Raw genomic sequence first — 12,411 nt, forward strand, 5'->3', positions numbered from 1 at the left:
CCAATATCACATATAATCTGCACTTTGATCACTGGTCATAGGATGGAGAAGAAAAGCCTGCAGATACAACAATGACGCGGGCCGACGTTATCTTACCGTCTCAGCTTGCTAACCATCACCCTTGCGACACAGAAAGGAAGGTAAGCAGGGGGTGGACAGTTACACAACTCCTGCTAGTAAGATAGGACAGAGAAACACAGCTACTGTACGTGAGAAGCATCAGTCATCTGCTACTGAGAGCGAGAGAGAGAGATTAAGGATGGCGTTTACTGTCTGCGTGAAGGTCTTCTTGCTTTGCCTTTTCTGGACAGTCGCAGGTAAGTCTTGAAGAAATCAGAAAAATTACCGTTTCAGTTTTGGATAGGAACTAATGAGTTAACTACCTGAAAAGGCACACAAAAACCTTGCAAATACCATCGTCAACACAACTGGCACAGACAAAAGCTTTATAACATGCTAACTGGTATCTTTAAGTGATATTATTTGTGATATCCTGCCGTGAAAGGACCACAGTACTACTAAGTGCATAGCCTGGGTGGCTAGTGGGAGTGACAGGTGTACTTATTTGTCCTTCACATGACCATATGCCATCGCAATTCATTTGGAGATGATACCAAAACTATGGCAAATTATTACATGGTAGTTTTAATGTTTCAATGGTCAATGCTAATGTCCACTGTGTCAGCTAAACAGAAACATTTTGAAGAAGTTAATAAATAAATGAATAAGACACAGCATTTACTGTAGAGCTCAAACTATTTCACTGCTGACTTTACGTATTCAGTACCTTTTCCTATCACTATCTTTTACGGATAGAGAAAAGCAAAAGTAACAATACGAAACGAAATGTTGCAATGATTACTAAATGATCGGACAGACGGAGCCTCTTCCACTGCTGTGACGGGCCGTACAGGAGGAAGCGTCCGCATCAGGTGCGAGTACGACCAACGCTACGGCTACCACGTGAAGTACTTCTGCAAGGGCGCGGCCCCCGGCTGTGTGGACGTGATCCGGACGGACCGCAAACAGAAGGAGGGAAGGTTAGTCATCTCTCTTCTCTCTACTCACCGCTCTCTCCTCTCTACTTTGTCTCTCTCTCTCTCTCTCTCTCTCTCTCTCTCTCTCTCCTCTCTACTCTGTCTCTGTCTCTCTCTTTATCTCTCTCTATCATCTCTCTCTCTCTCACTCTGTATTTCTTGTGTCTTTCTCTACTTTTCTCTGTATACACCCCTGTCTCTCCCTGTCTATCTCTGTCTCTCTCTTTATCTCTCTCCATCCTCTCTCTCTCTCTCACTCTGTATTTTTCGTGTCTCTCTCTACCTTTCTCTCCTTTCTCGGTCTCTGTATCTCTGTCCCTTTCCCTCTCTCTTTCTCTCTCTCTCTCCCTCTCTCTTTATCTCTAAAGCTATGAACGGTTTAAGCAGTGTCACTGTGGTTGTGGTTGCGACATGCTTTCAATATGAGTTGGTCACACATGGCTGGTACTTGACACATCTTCCTGTATCGCTCCTGTCTCTCTCTCTTCCTCTCTCTGTATCTCCCCATGTCTCTCTCTCTCTCCCTCCATCTCTCTCTCTCTCTCTCTCTCTCTCTCTCTCTCTCTCTCAGTCTCTTTCCCTCTCTCTTTGTTTTCGACATGAGCTGGTCACGCAGGGCTAATACTTGACATGTCTTCCCGGTTCACTTTGGCACCACTGTTTTTGTCTAGTTTCAAGTAGTTGGATATATATTAACTTGTGTATATATATATACACATATAATATATTTTAGTGTACATATATTTATATCTGAAGTAAAGGACTGCACAAATAAATACAGGATGTATGAAAAGTAGTTATTTAGTTACTTGTGCATGTTTAACATAATATGTCTGAAGAGAAGGCGTTTATAAATGTTATACTGTATTTGCCTATGCCTCATTTAACCAGACATACAGTATGCTAGTATGTTCATATATTAATATATAATGAAGGCTTCTGTAAATTATAACATGCCAATTTCAGATGTCAGCAGCAGCACTAGAGTTTTCAAGTAAAGTGTATGAGGAGAGGAGGAGAGAGGAATGGGGGAGAGGGGAAGGGGGAGAGAGGAGAGGTGGAGAGAGGGAGAAAGGTGGAGAGAGAGAGAGAAGAGGTAGAGAGATGGAGAAAGGGGGAGGGGGAGAGAGAAGAGGTGGAGAGAGAGAGAAAGGGGAGAGGGGAAGACTGATCTTTTATGCTTTGATAGAATTTGTAATAATATGAGACTTTGACCTTTGCCAGTAGTCATGTATTCATATCAAAACGCTCTTGCCAGGTACTCCCTGTTGGACGATGGCGTGAGCTTCTTCCTGGTCACCATTGCCCAGCTGAGTGCTGAGGATGAGGGGGTGTACCAGTGCGCGGTGGACGTCCCTCGGGCAGTGGATACATACACGGAGGTCTACATAAACGTGACTGACGGTAGGTACTGGGAGGTCTACATCTGTGTGTCTTTACAAGTGTTTGTAACCCCCCCCCCCCATTTACGGTAGGTACTCTGATTGATTGCTATATACACCTGACTCTTGGTGAGGAGGCCCTTGGTGTTTTTTTTAGTTTTTTTTACTCCAATTTAGTTTTTTAAGTTCATCTCACTTTTATTGTCCACCCCACCATCACAAACTGACATTCAACACATTTCATGTTTTTCAGCATATCTCCAACGTCATGATGTTGGAGTGACTAATGTTAGGTGCTTTGCCAGCTACCGAATTACACATATTAAACGCTATGTGTGGTCAGCAGTGTCAAATAATCGCCTGACAAGGCTGTCATTACAAAATGATCCACTAAATATCATCCATAGGAAAGATCAGTAACATTTTGATTTGCAAAACGTTATAATACGCTGTCTATGGTAACCTATGACATGAGTATTGTTATTGTTAAGCAGGGGCTAATCTTACAGCTTGCCGTCCTCATACAAAAATAAATTAAAGTTGTTTGTGTATGGCATTGATAAGGTAATTACGTTTTTTTTGTGGATAGGTAGGTTAGTTCTTCATCAGTTGTTCCAGAAAAACATAACCATAAATGCGTACAAAAGCTAAATGAAATTCAATAATTAAACCTTTATGTGCTGCTACTCCAGAATCAGCTGTAGCCTCCTCTGACCCCCACCCCCAGCACTCCAAAGATGCTGATAATGGTGAGTAAGTGAGATAAACACTTGTTGGTTATTTTAACTTATAAGTGAACTGCTGTACATTGGCAATTACTTACACATATCCATTATTGTCATCATCCATTATATTTGTAGAACTGTGCAGCTCGAAGGCCGTTTACAACATAAAATATTTTTTTTATTATTATTATTATTATTTAGTAAATCCTTTATCTCTAGGAAACTTAATATGCTTAATAACCTGATGATTTCTTGATTTGAAGCCTAGTGCTCCCGTTAGAGAAAGCAGTATCCGCTATCCTAGCTGTCAAAAAAAAAACTTACATTGGTTGTCAATGGTAACCATTGAAGAGCATTGATATGTATCCGCTAGCTGTAAAAAAAAAAAAAAACAGTTATGTTGGTTGTCAATGGTAACCATTCAAGAGCATTGATATGGAACTGCGATTTAACTTTTCTACTGGGACTACGTCCAAGGTGTCCAGTTATACGAACGTAATGTACACCCCATTAGCCAAGCAAAAAACAGTATTTCTTCCAGAGGGAGATAATGAATAATAATAATAACATGATATAATAATACCCAGTGACTCTTTGTGGAGTGGTTAATTGGGGGGGGGGGGGGGAACAAATTGGGTGCATTGCGTCAGACACTGAAGTCCATCCTTCTATGATGTTTTTCATTTGTCATGTTTAGGCCACTCCACCATCTCTCCAACTTCACACCCAGCTCCATCTGTGGCCACTGCACCTCACCCTGAAGGTAATAGAGATCGCCCCCACCTGATGCCTCTGTCCTTCCTCTCCTCTTCTTTCCTGTTCTTTTCCAGTGCTGCATCTTCTGTTCTTTCCTGTTCTTTCCTGTTCTTCCTCTCCTGTTCCTCCTCTCGTGTTTTTTCCTGTTCTTTTTCAATTTGTCCTCTCCTGTTCTTTCATGTTCAGTTCTTGTCCTTCCTCTCTGTGTGTCTTTACATTTCAACACCTTTTCCTCTATCGGTCACTGAAAGAGAATTGTGTCATCGCCATGACGATGACTGCTCCAGTCATGACCTCACTGTGTCTTACTCTTGTTTGGCTTCTTCACATGTGGCTTTAAACTCTGCTGCGGTTAACATTCCAACACGGTTTCCTCTATCAGTCACTGGAAGAGAATTGTGACATCGTCATGACGACTTTTGACAAGTGTATTTGTAGTCCTACAGTATCTCTTTCTTATCAGTAACCCAATTACTTTATTTGATTTGTTTGTTTGTTTGTTTGTTTGTTTGTTTGTTGTCTGTGTGTCTTTTTGGCATTTAAGCCTCCTCATCAATCCCTGTGGTTTTCCCAGTGAGTTCTGCACCAGCGCCCTCAGGACCCACAGGTAGAGGAGAAGATGTCTCTTTCCCTCTCTCCCTCTATCCTTATCTCTCTATCTCTCTCTCTCTGCCTATCTCTCTCTCACATTATCTATCTGTCTCAAACACACTCTCTGTCTCCCTTTCTCCCTATCTCTGTCTCTCTCCGTCCCTCTCTCCCTATCTCTTTCTCACACTGTCTCTCTGTTTCCCTCCCTCCCAATCTCTCTGTCTCACACTCCCTCTCTGTTTCCCTATCTCCCTATCTGTCTCTCAAACTATATCTCTGTCTCAACTTCTCTCTCTCTCTCTCTCCCTATCTCTCTCTCACACTGTCTCTCTGTTTCCCTCTCCCCCTATCTGTCTCTCACTCTCTCACGCTGTCATTCATACACTCGCTGTCTCTCTCTCTCTCTCACACACACTCTATCTCTCTTTCCCTCCCTGTTTCTCTATCCCCCTCTCTCTCTGTCTCACACACACTCTCCCCTCTCTCCCTTTCTCCCTCTCCCCCCTCTCTCTCCCTCCCTCTCTCTATCTCTCTCCCTCTCTCCCTCTCTCTCTCTCTCTCTCTCTCTCTCTCTCTCTCTCTCTCCCTCTCCCCCCTCTCTCTCCCTCTCTCTGTGCTCTGTTTTTCCCTGTGTTGCTGCATTGCTCAACAACTGCAACTTTGTGACCTCCACTGTCATGGTGATGTTGACACTGAACAGAGTTTTGCAAGACCTGCACCTACTATCTTACATACTCTCTCTCTCTCTCTCTCTCTCTCTCTCTCTCTCTCTCTCTCTCTCTCTCTCTCTCTCTCTCTCTCTCTCTATCTCTCTCTCTGCCCCCCTCTCTCTGTCTTTCTTTCTCTCTTTTCCACTTTCTCTTTTCATCAGCTTGACAAGAACATTTTGGTATTCCATCACTTCCAAATTCACTTTAAATCATGTTTTGCACTACCAGTCACACCCATTTCAGATGTCATTACATAAGTTACACGTTTGGCTGCACCTCTTTATAACTGACAACCCTTTTTCAAATGTTGTTCTATCCTAGGTTCCGTAGCAAGCTCTTCAGGGTTCTACCCAGTCAGTACAGTGTGTGGGAGAACGGAGCCAAACGGTTGGTGAAATAAAACATCCAGTATTGCATCACACGTTACTTCTTCAAATGAGTTTTACCTCAGATATTACATTTTGAAAAAGATAAAACATGTCAGTGTCATAAGGTCCTCTTGGGCACTGTAATCATAACAATCTCTGCTGTTAGTTACGTTAGCTATAATTCAAATCTTAGCTTGGATGGTTGTTTGGGGTGTGCACCTAATTAGCCAAAGTTCAGGTCGTTGGCATGAAGATTGTGAAGTGTAGTGGACTGTGCTTCTGTGGACTAGGGTGCGACCCAGCATCACCTCTGTATCTCTGCTTTCTCTGTCTTTAATGAGTAGACAAAACAACGGCAATCTCTACACTGTAAAAAAACAACCTAATTTTACAGTTAATAACTCTACATTTTTACAGTGGTTTTCTGTTTTATGAAATTGTATACAAAACTACGTATAATAATGGAGGTTAACTATAAATTAAAAACACGACTGCTATTTTAAGGATAATGCCAATAATGACAAATTACATGGATTTCTATTTTTTTTACAGAAAATAACTATTATTTATACATAATTTTTCCATTTTTCTAAAATACATGCAAATGTAAATAAAATTACACTGATAATCTGAAATCAAATATGTAGCTCATTATATTAAGGTTTATGTACATACTAACAATTTATCATGTTTCTGTGTAAATTTACAGTGAATTCCTCAAAAATTCAGCAAACCCATTTTCATTAACCTGTTAGAACCTTGATGTTTTTTGGCAAATTCTACCTAAAATTCCATGCCCAAATGTAAAGGCCTACTTTTGAGTCTTAAGTATAGTATGATGGCAAATTTCAATTTGATGTTACAGAGTACCCCTCAAGCTATGATAAAATACCTTTAGAGTACCATATACAGTATGTTATCTCAAATTTTAGAAAGATGTTGATAACCTTCCCAAAATATAGGCGCCCCCTAATTCTTTTTCCTTTTGCATCTAGATTACTGTGGATTTAAGTGGGAAAATGAATTGAAATGGCCAGTTATGTCATAAAATTGTGTGCCCCCAAGGGTATGCCATCACCTGAACAAATGGAACTGATATCTCATCCCAATCAAAAGTTAGAAGATAAATAATCGGTGATCTCTCCATATACTCTTCCGTGACTTTTGCTGCTTTCTGATTCTACCAGACTCTATTTCAATCTTCTCGTCATCCAACGGTTGAAGCTCTTCCAATGCTGCTGTTACCCCATAAAAACAATCTTTTTGGGGGCTGATTCACTGTTTTATTTTTAGAAGCCATGATGATGTAGAATAAATGTGTTTCGTTGTACAACTGCATTTCGTTATAGAACTGTCTAAAACTTGCGTGGCTAAACGGCAAAACAAATGCACGTGAATTACTGATTACATCCCACCTTCTCTGTTGTGCACTAGGATATCTTTGCATCTCATTGGTCTACAGTCATGATTGACACATGTGTGGACCAGTCAAGGAAAGTATTAGTTTATGTTTTTCACGCACAGACTTAGCAGAGTTTACCATAGCAACCATGGACATATGATAGCAACAAAATAGTCTTGGGTGCGCGCATTGTGTCAGACTGACAGGTCAGTCAACCTATGATATTAGTTACAGGTTCCCGAATCTTGCTGGCTGATTGGGTTATCCTGATAAGATAAGACTCTGTAAAAGGTCGGGATAGCCTTCACGCTTAGAGCAAGATGTTACTCATAAGAGGACTCAGGAGGTTGAAGATGTTAGAAAGATGGGTATTTTTATTAACCCAAATAAGGCACAAAGGCAGTAAAAACACTGACAATACTAAATCAATATAAAAAATACAGTTTTCACTAAGGACAAATGCATGGCATTAAAGCCACCAACAAATAAGCAATTCACAGACCACATGTATAAAAAGGACCATTAACTGGACAGTGAGAGTTCGTAAGGCTTGCGCCTTATTAAACACGATCACTCTCACTACGAAACAAAACAAAAGCAAATAAAAGGACCAAGGTAACTAGCCCATCGTGAGAGCTCCAAGGACTTACGTCCTATTAAACTGGCAACTTTCCTGAACAAAGAAAAAAGGTACGTTTAAGTAGCCTTGACAAGCACCTTGAATTGGCTCATACCAATCATTGATTTCAGGTGTGTCAATCAGCAAGGCACCAACACCTGTGGCTCACAGCAGCCATACCTAAACAATCAAACTCCCAATCAACTAGGAAACACAGACTACACATTGTAGCAATTAGGCTTGGTGCCGGCATAGCCGACACATAATAAAGCAGCCAAATCTCATTAAACATAAACTCCATATATCGCGCCATCTTCACAACACAAACTTAGACACTAAACACCGGTTGACAAACGGTATGAAATATGACAATATGATGTATGATTGTTAAACTAAATAAACAGAACATTTCAGAGACAAGACATTGAATGTGTGCTGATTTTAACTGAACAAAGACATGAACATCAAACATGTAACACACACACACACCAAAACACCTTCACCCAGTCCACAAAAGCAGCAGCCTACAGGCTGCAGTGGTGGGTCACACAGGTGCCCCGTCACAGACTCACTTTGTTCATTCGGTTAAAATCAAGCCACCCCTGAACTAAACACCACTATACATATTTGGGACCCATTCTAACGGCATCGGCAAGCCTGGTCTAGTCACACAAGAGCATTGTCCAAATGCCCTAATGCTGAATGGGCACTAAATCCAACAGACCCACTCCAAAATCTTGTGGAAAGACTTCCTATAAGAGAGGCAGCTGTTATAGAGTAGTTTTGGAATGAGATGTGCGTGAAACTCATATATGTGTGATGATCAGGTGTCCCAATACTTTTGACCTGACCTAACCTTGGATCTGGCTGGCCCAGAGCAATGCAGAACAATAAAGACGAGACAAGGGGGAAATTACTTTGCAATGGACTGACTCACTCCATGTAGTTTAATATGAGTCTGAAGTCAAATGTTTTAACTTTTGTGGGTAGAGGCTATTGTGATGTTCCTGCTGAGCTCCGCTCCGGCCACGCCCCCTTCAATCACACAAGCACATACACCTGTTTCACTCTCACTCATGCTCTCAGCTGCATGTCATCAGTATCATTCACCATCCCAGCTGCACTGCATTCAGGTCCCCAATCACATGATCACACACACCTGATTCACTCCTATATATAACCTGCACTCCACTCACTCCGTGTTTGGTCTCGTCGCTACAAGGGTGAAACCTTTGCCCAAGTCTTCTAGATCTGTGGCCCACTCTAAGTCCCTGGGATTCCGCCTTCCGGCCACCGGCAACTACAACCCCATTGTCAGCTGGCTTCCAGCCCAGCAAGCTCTCTGTCCGTGGGCGTCCAGCCCCGCAAGCTCCCTGTCTGCTGGCTTCCGAGTCAGCCAGTTCGGTGCCGGCAGACTTTCAGGATTGCATTATCCAGAGTGCCGTGCATACGGCACCGGGAGTAATGTGACTGTCTTGTCCGGCCTGTGGCCGTGTACCTCTGTTCTTTGCCCTTGCGCACAGTAGCCAGAGTGAGACTCTGTGCGATCTTTAGTTCATGTTCCTAGATCTTTGTGTTAGAACTCTGTCTGTTAACCCTTTCGTGGATTTGTATACTCTGTTTGTGTCCTGTTCCCCGTCTGTACTCCATCAATAAACTCTGCATCACCTGAAACTCTTCAATCACAAACCCTGCAAGTCAATGTTTGAAATAATTGTCTTCCAAAATAAAACCATCATTTTACAATCTTGAGCATGTGTCAGCACTTTATTGAATGTGTTTGATCATAAAAATGTAGGAGCAATCTGGAAAATGACAGTTTCTCTGCTAAATGTGAATTGCCGTCACTTAATTGAAGGTGTTTCATTGTAATAAATGAGGGAAAATCTGTAAAATACCAGTGTTTCTCTGCAAAACTGTTAGGGCTGCCACTTTATTGAAGGTGTTTAATCTCAATTAAAGAAGCCTGACTTAATGAATGGTGTTTGCTCGTTATAAATTAGGAAGAATCTGTAAAATAACAGTATTTTTTGCTGAACTTGTAGTACTGTCACTTTATTGAAAGTGTTCGATATAAATAATAAAAAAATCTGTAAAATAACAGTTTTTCTCTGCTGAACTGTTAGGGCTGCCACTTTATTGAAGATTTTTAATCTTAATTAAAGAAGCCTGACTTAATGAATGGTGTTTGTTCGTAATAAATTAGGAAGAATCTGTAAAATAACAGCATTTTTTGCTAAACTTGTAGTACTGTCACCTTATTGAAAGTGTTCGATATTAATAATAGATACAAAAATCTGTAAAATAACAGTTTTTCTCTGCTGAACTGTTAGGGCTGCCACTTTATTGAAGGTTTTTAATCTTAAATATCGAGGAAAACATTGTAAAATAACAGTGTTTCTCTGCTATACTTTTAGTACCCTAACTTAATAAAAGGTGTTTGCTCGTAATAAATTAGGAAGAATCTGTACAATAACAGTTTTTCTCTGCTAAACTGTTAGGGCTGTAACTTTATTAATGGTGTTTGATTGTATTAATTGAGGAAAAATCTATAAAAAAACAGTTTTTCTCTGCAAATCCTTAAATGGAAATATCTGTAAATATAGGGTTTTTGCACTTTATTTGAATTAGGATGTTTTACTTTAATTTTGCGGTTTTTGTTTGGCAGCCGTAGCTGCCAGTAATTTACTGTTTTTTTACAGATTTTTTTTTTACAGTGTAGACAGACACACATAAAGTACATACAGACAACTTCAATCTCTAACCATACAGACACACACATAGTACAAACAAACTGCAAAACATGCAGCAAAACAACTGCATTCATTTTTAATGGTAACAGTTTTATTAACCGAGCAAAAATTACACCTATACCCCCCCCCCCTTTCTCTTTACCCCCTCCCATCTCTCTCTGCCCCCCCCCCCATATCTCCCTCTCTCTCTTTATCCTCCCTCTCTCCCCCTTTTTCCCTCTCTCACTCCCTATCTCTCTCCTTCTCTCTCTATCTGTCTCTCTCTCTCTCTCTCTCCCTCTGCTCTCCCTCTCCCTCTCTCCCTCTCACTGGTCCTAATTCTCTCCCATAGAAGGTTCTAGTGGATTTGTCCATTTCCATCAAGGTAAAACACAGACCTCACTCACACTCTTCTCACCTGTGCATGAGACTCTGTCGTTTGCATACTATTTCTATTTGTATGTATTTATTTCACTCTATTTCTTGCATTTGATGTTTTCTTCTTTATGTTCTCACTGCTTGTTTGTTTCCAGTTGTTTGTATTTGTTGTGTAAATCACCTTACGTAAGAAAGATCATTACATCACAATACAGACTGAAGTAATGATGCCAATAGAAACGATTAATATCGAGTTAGTTATTAGTAATGTGAGGTGTGTGTTCCTCTGTGCCATCTGCTGTGTTGTTAGCCATTGTGTGTCTGCTTGTGTTGTGATTAGCAATGTGGTGTGTGTTCCTCTGTGCCTTCTGCAGTGCTGTCAGCCATTGTGTGTCTGCTGGTGTTGTGATTAGTAATGTGAGTTGTGTGTTCCTCTGTGCCTTCTGCAGTGCTGGTAGCCATTGTGGCTCTGCTGGTCGTGCTGATGGTGGCCATAATAATACTAATCATACTACTGTGTGTGAAGAGGGCCAAGTCAGCAGGTGAAACACACACACACACACACAGACACACACACACACACACACACACACACACCACACACACACAGACACACACACACACACACACACACACACACACACACACACACACACACACACAGACACAGACACAGACACAGACACAGACACAGACACAGACACAGACAGTGTGTGTATGTCAAATTTATAAATGATGTCATGACGCGTATCTTACAGATACAAAAAACCTCCCTGCAGCTATGGAGGCAACAGGTGTCAGCCCATAAACGCAGCTTTGCAGGGATTTAATGAGGAAGGTGAGGATGATGTTGATGATAGTGGTTGTACATACAGCTGGCAAGATGGCTATAGATGCTAGAATTATGTCATGAAGTGTGTGTGTGTGTGTGCGTGTGTGTATGTGTGTGTGTGTGTGTGTGTGTGTGTGTGTGTGTGTGTGTGTGTGTGTGTGTGTGTGTGTGTGTGTGTGTGTGTGTATATCTGTCTGTGTGTGTGTGTTTTGTGTGTTTGTGGGGGGGTGGGGGGGTGTGGGGGGGCATGATCTAGTACAAATTAATTTACTGATTTCCCTCTGCCCTCTGCCCTCTGCCATCTCCTCCTCGTTTTTACAGCATGAGGAGCTGTAGCTGACCCATCCCAGCACAGGTGCCCACCTGACCAGCAGAGCACAATAATCAGACCACCAACATCATTTAGGACCAGTGATGCTTATTATACTTCACTGTGACTCAATTCAAACCACGGATGGTTGGCATTGACAATTAAAACAAAATAAAGCTTGACACACCGGAAGAAACCTCTTGTCTCTTTGATTTCTTTGAACTCTTTTAGGTGAGAACTTACCAGTTTACAATATCTCACATAGTAGGTGTTGTCATTGATGGGGTCTTGGGAGGAAAAGTGTGAAGAGGTTTTGGTTTGGTGTTGCTCTCCTGCCCCCCTCTACTGTTCAAGTCAAGGCATTACAGCTGACTTTCTCCCGTGTGTGTGAGAAGGGCCCTGTCCATATGCTTCACTGTGTCTGGTTAGACCAGTAGTCAGTATAGCTCAGAGTGGTACCACTTCTACCTAGTACACCACTTAAGTCTTTTGTTGTATTTTGTTATGAGTTGAAGGTCTGTGAACTACTATGAGATTAATGATCACCAGGGTCCTTTGTTTCTGTTGAC

At 41.5% G+C, this 12,411-nt stretch overlaps 1 protein-coding gene across 1 annotated transcript; it reads left to right on the forward strand.

Annotated features, from left to right (window-relative positions):
- Positions 1–259: 259 nt before the first annotated feature.
- On the forward strand, positions 260–11,508 carry LOC308376096 (CMRF35-like molecule 8; the record flags this gene model as incomplete). The annotated part of the gene is made up of 9 exons (XM_080852361.1): positions 260–317; positions 878–1,040; positions 2,296–2,441; positions 3,842–3,907; positions 4,445–4,507; positions 5,523–5,588; positions 10,675–10,707; positions 11,150–11,242; positions 11,459–11,508. 9 exons carry the CDS (start codon positions 260–262, stop codon positions 11,506–11,508), a joined length of 738 nt encoding a protein of 245 aa, XP_080708487.1.
- Between the last annotated feature and the right edge of the window lie 903 nt (positions 11,509–12,411).

The sequence above is a fragment of the Sprattus sprattus genome, assembly GCF_963457725.1.
Source record: "Sprattus sprattus genome assembly, chromosome: 1".
Taxonomy (NCBI): Eukaryota; Metazoa; Chordata; class Actinopteri; order Clupeiformes; family Clupeidae; genus Sprattus; species Sprattus sprattus.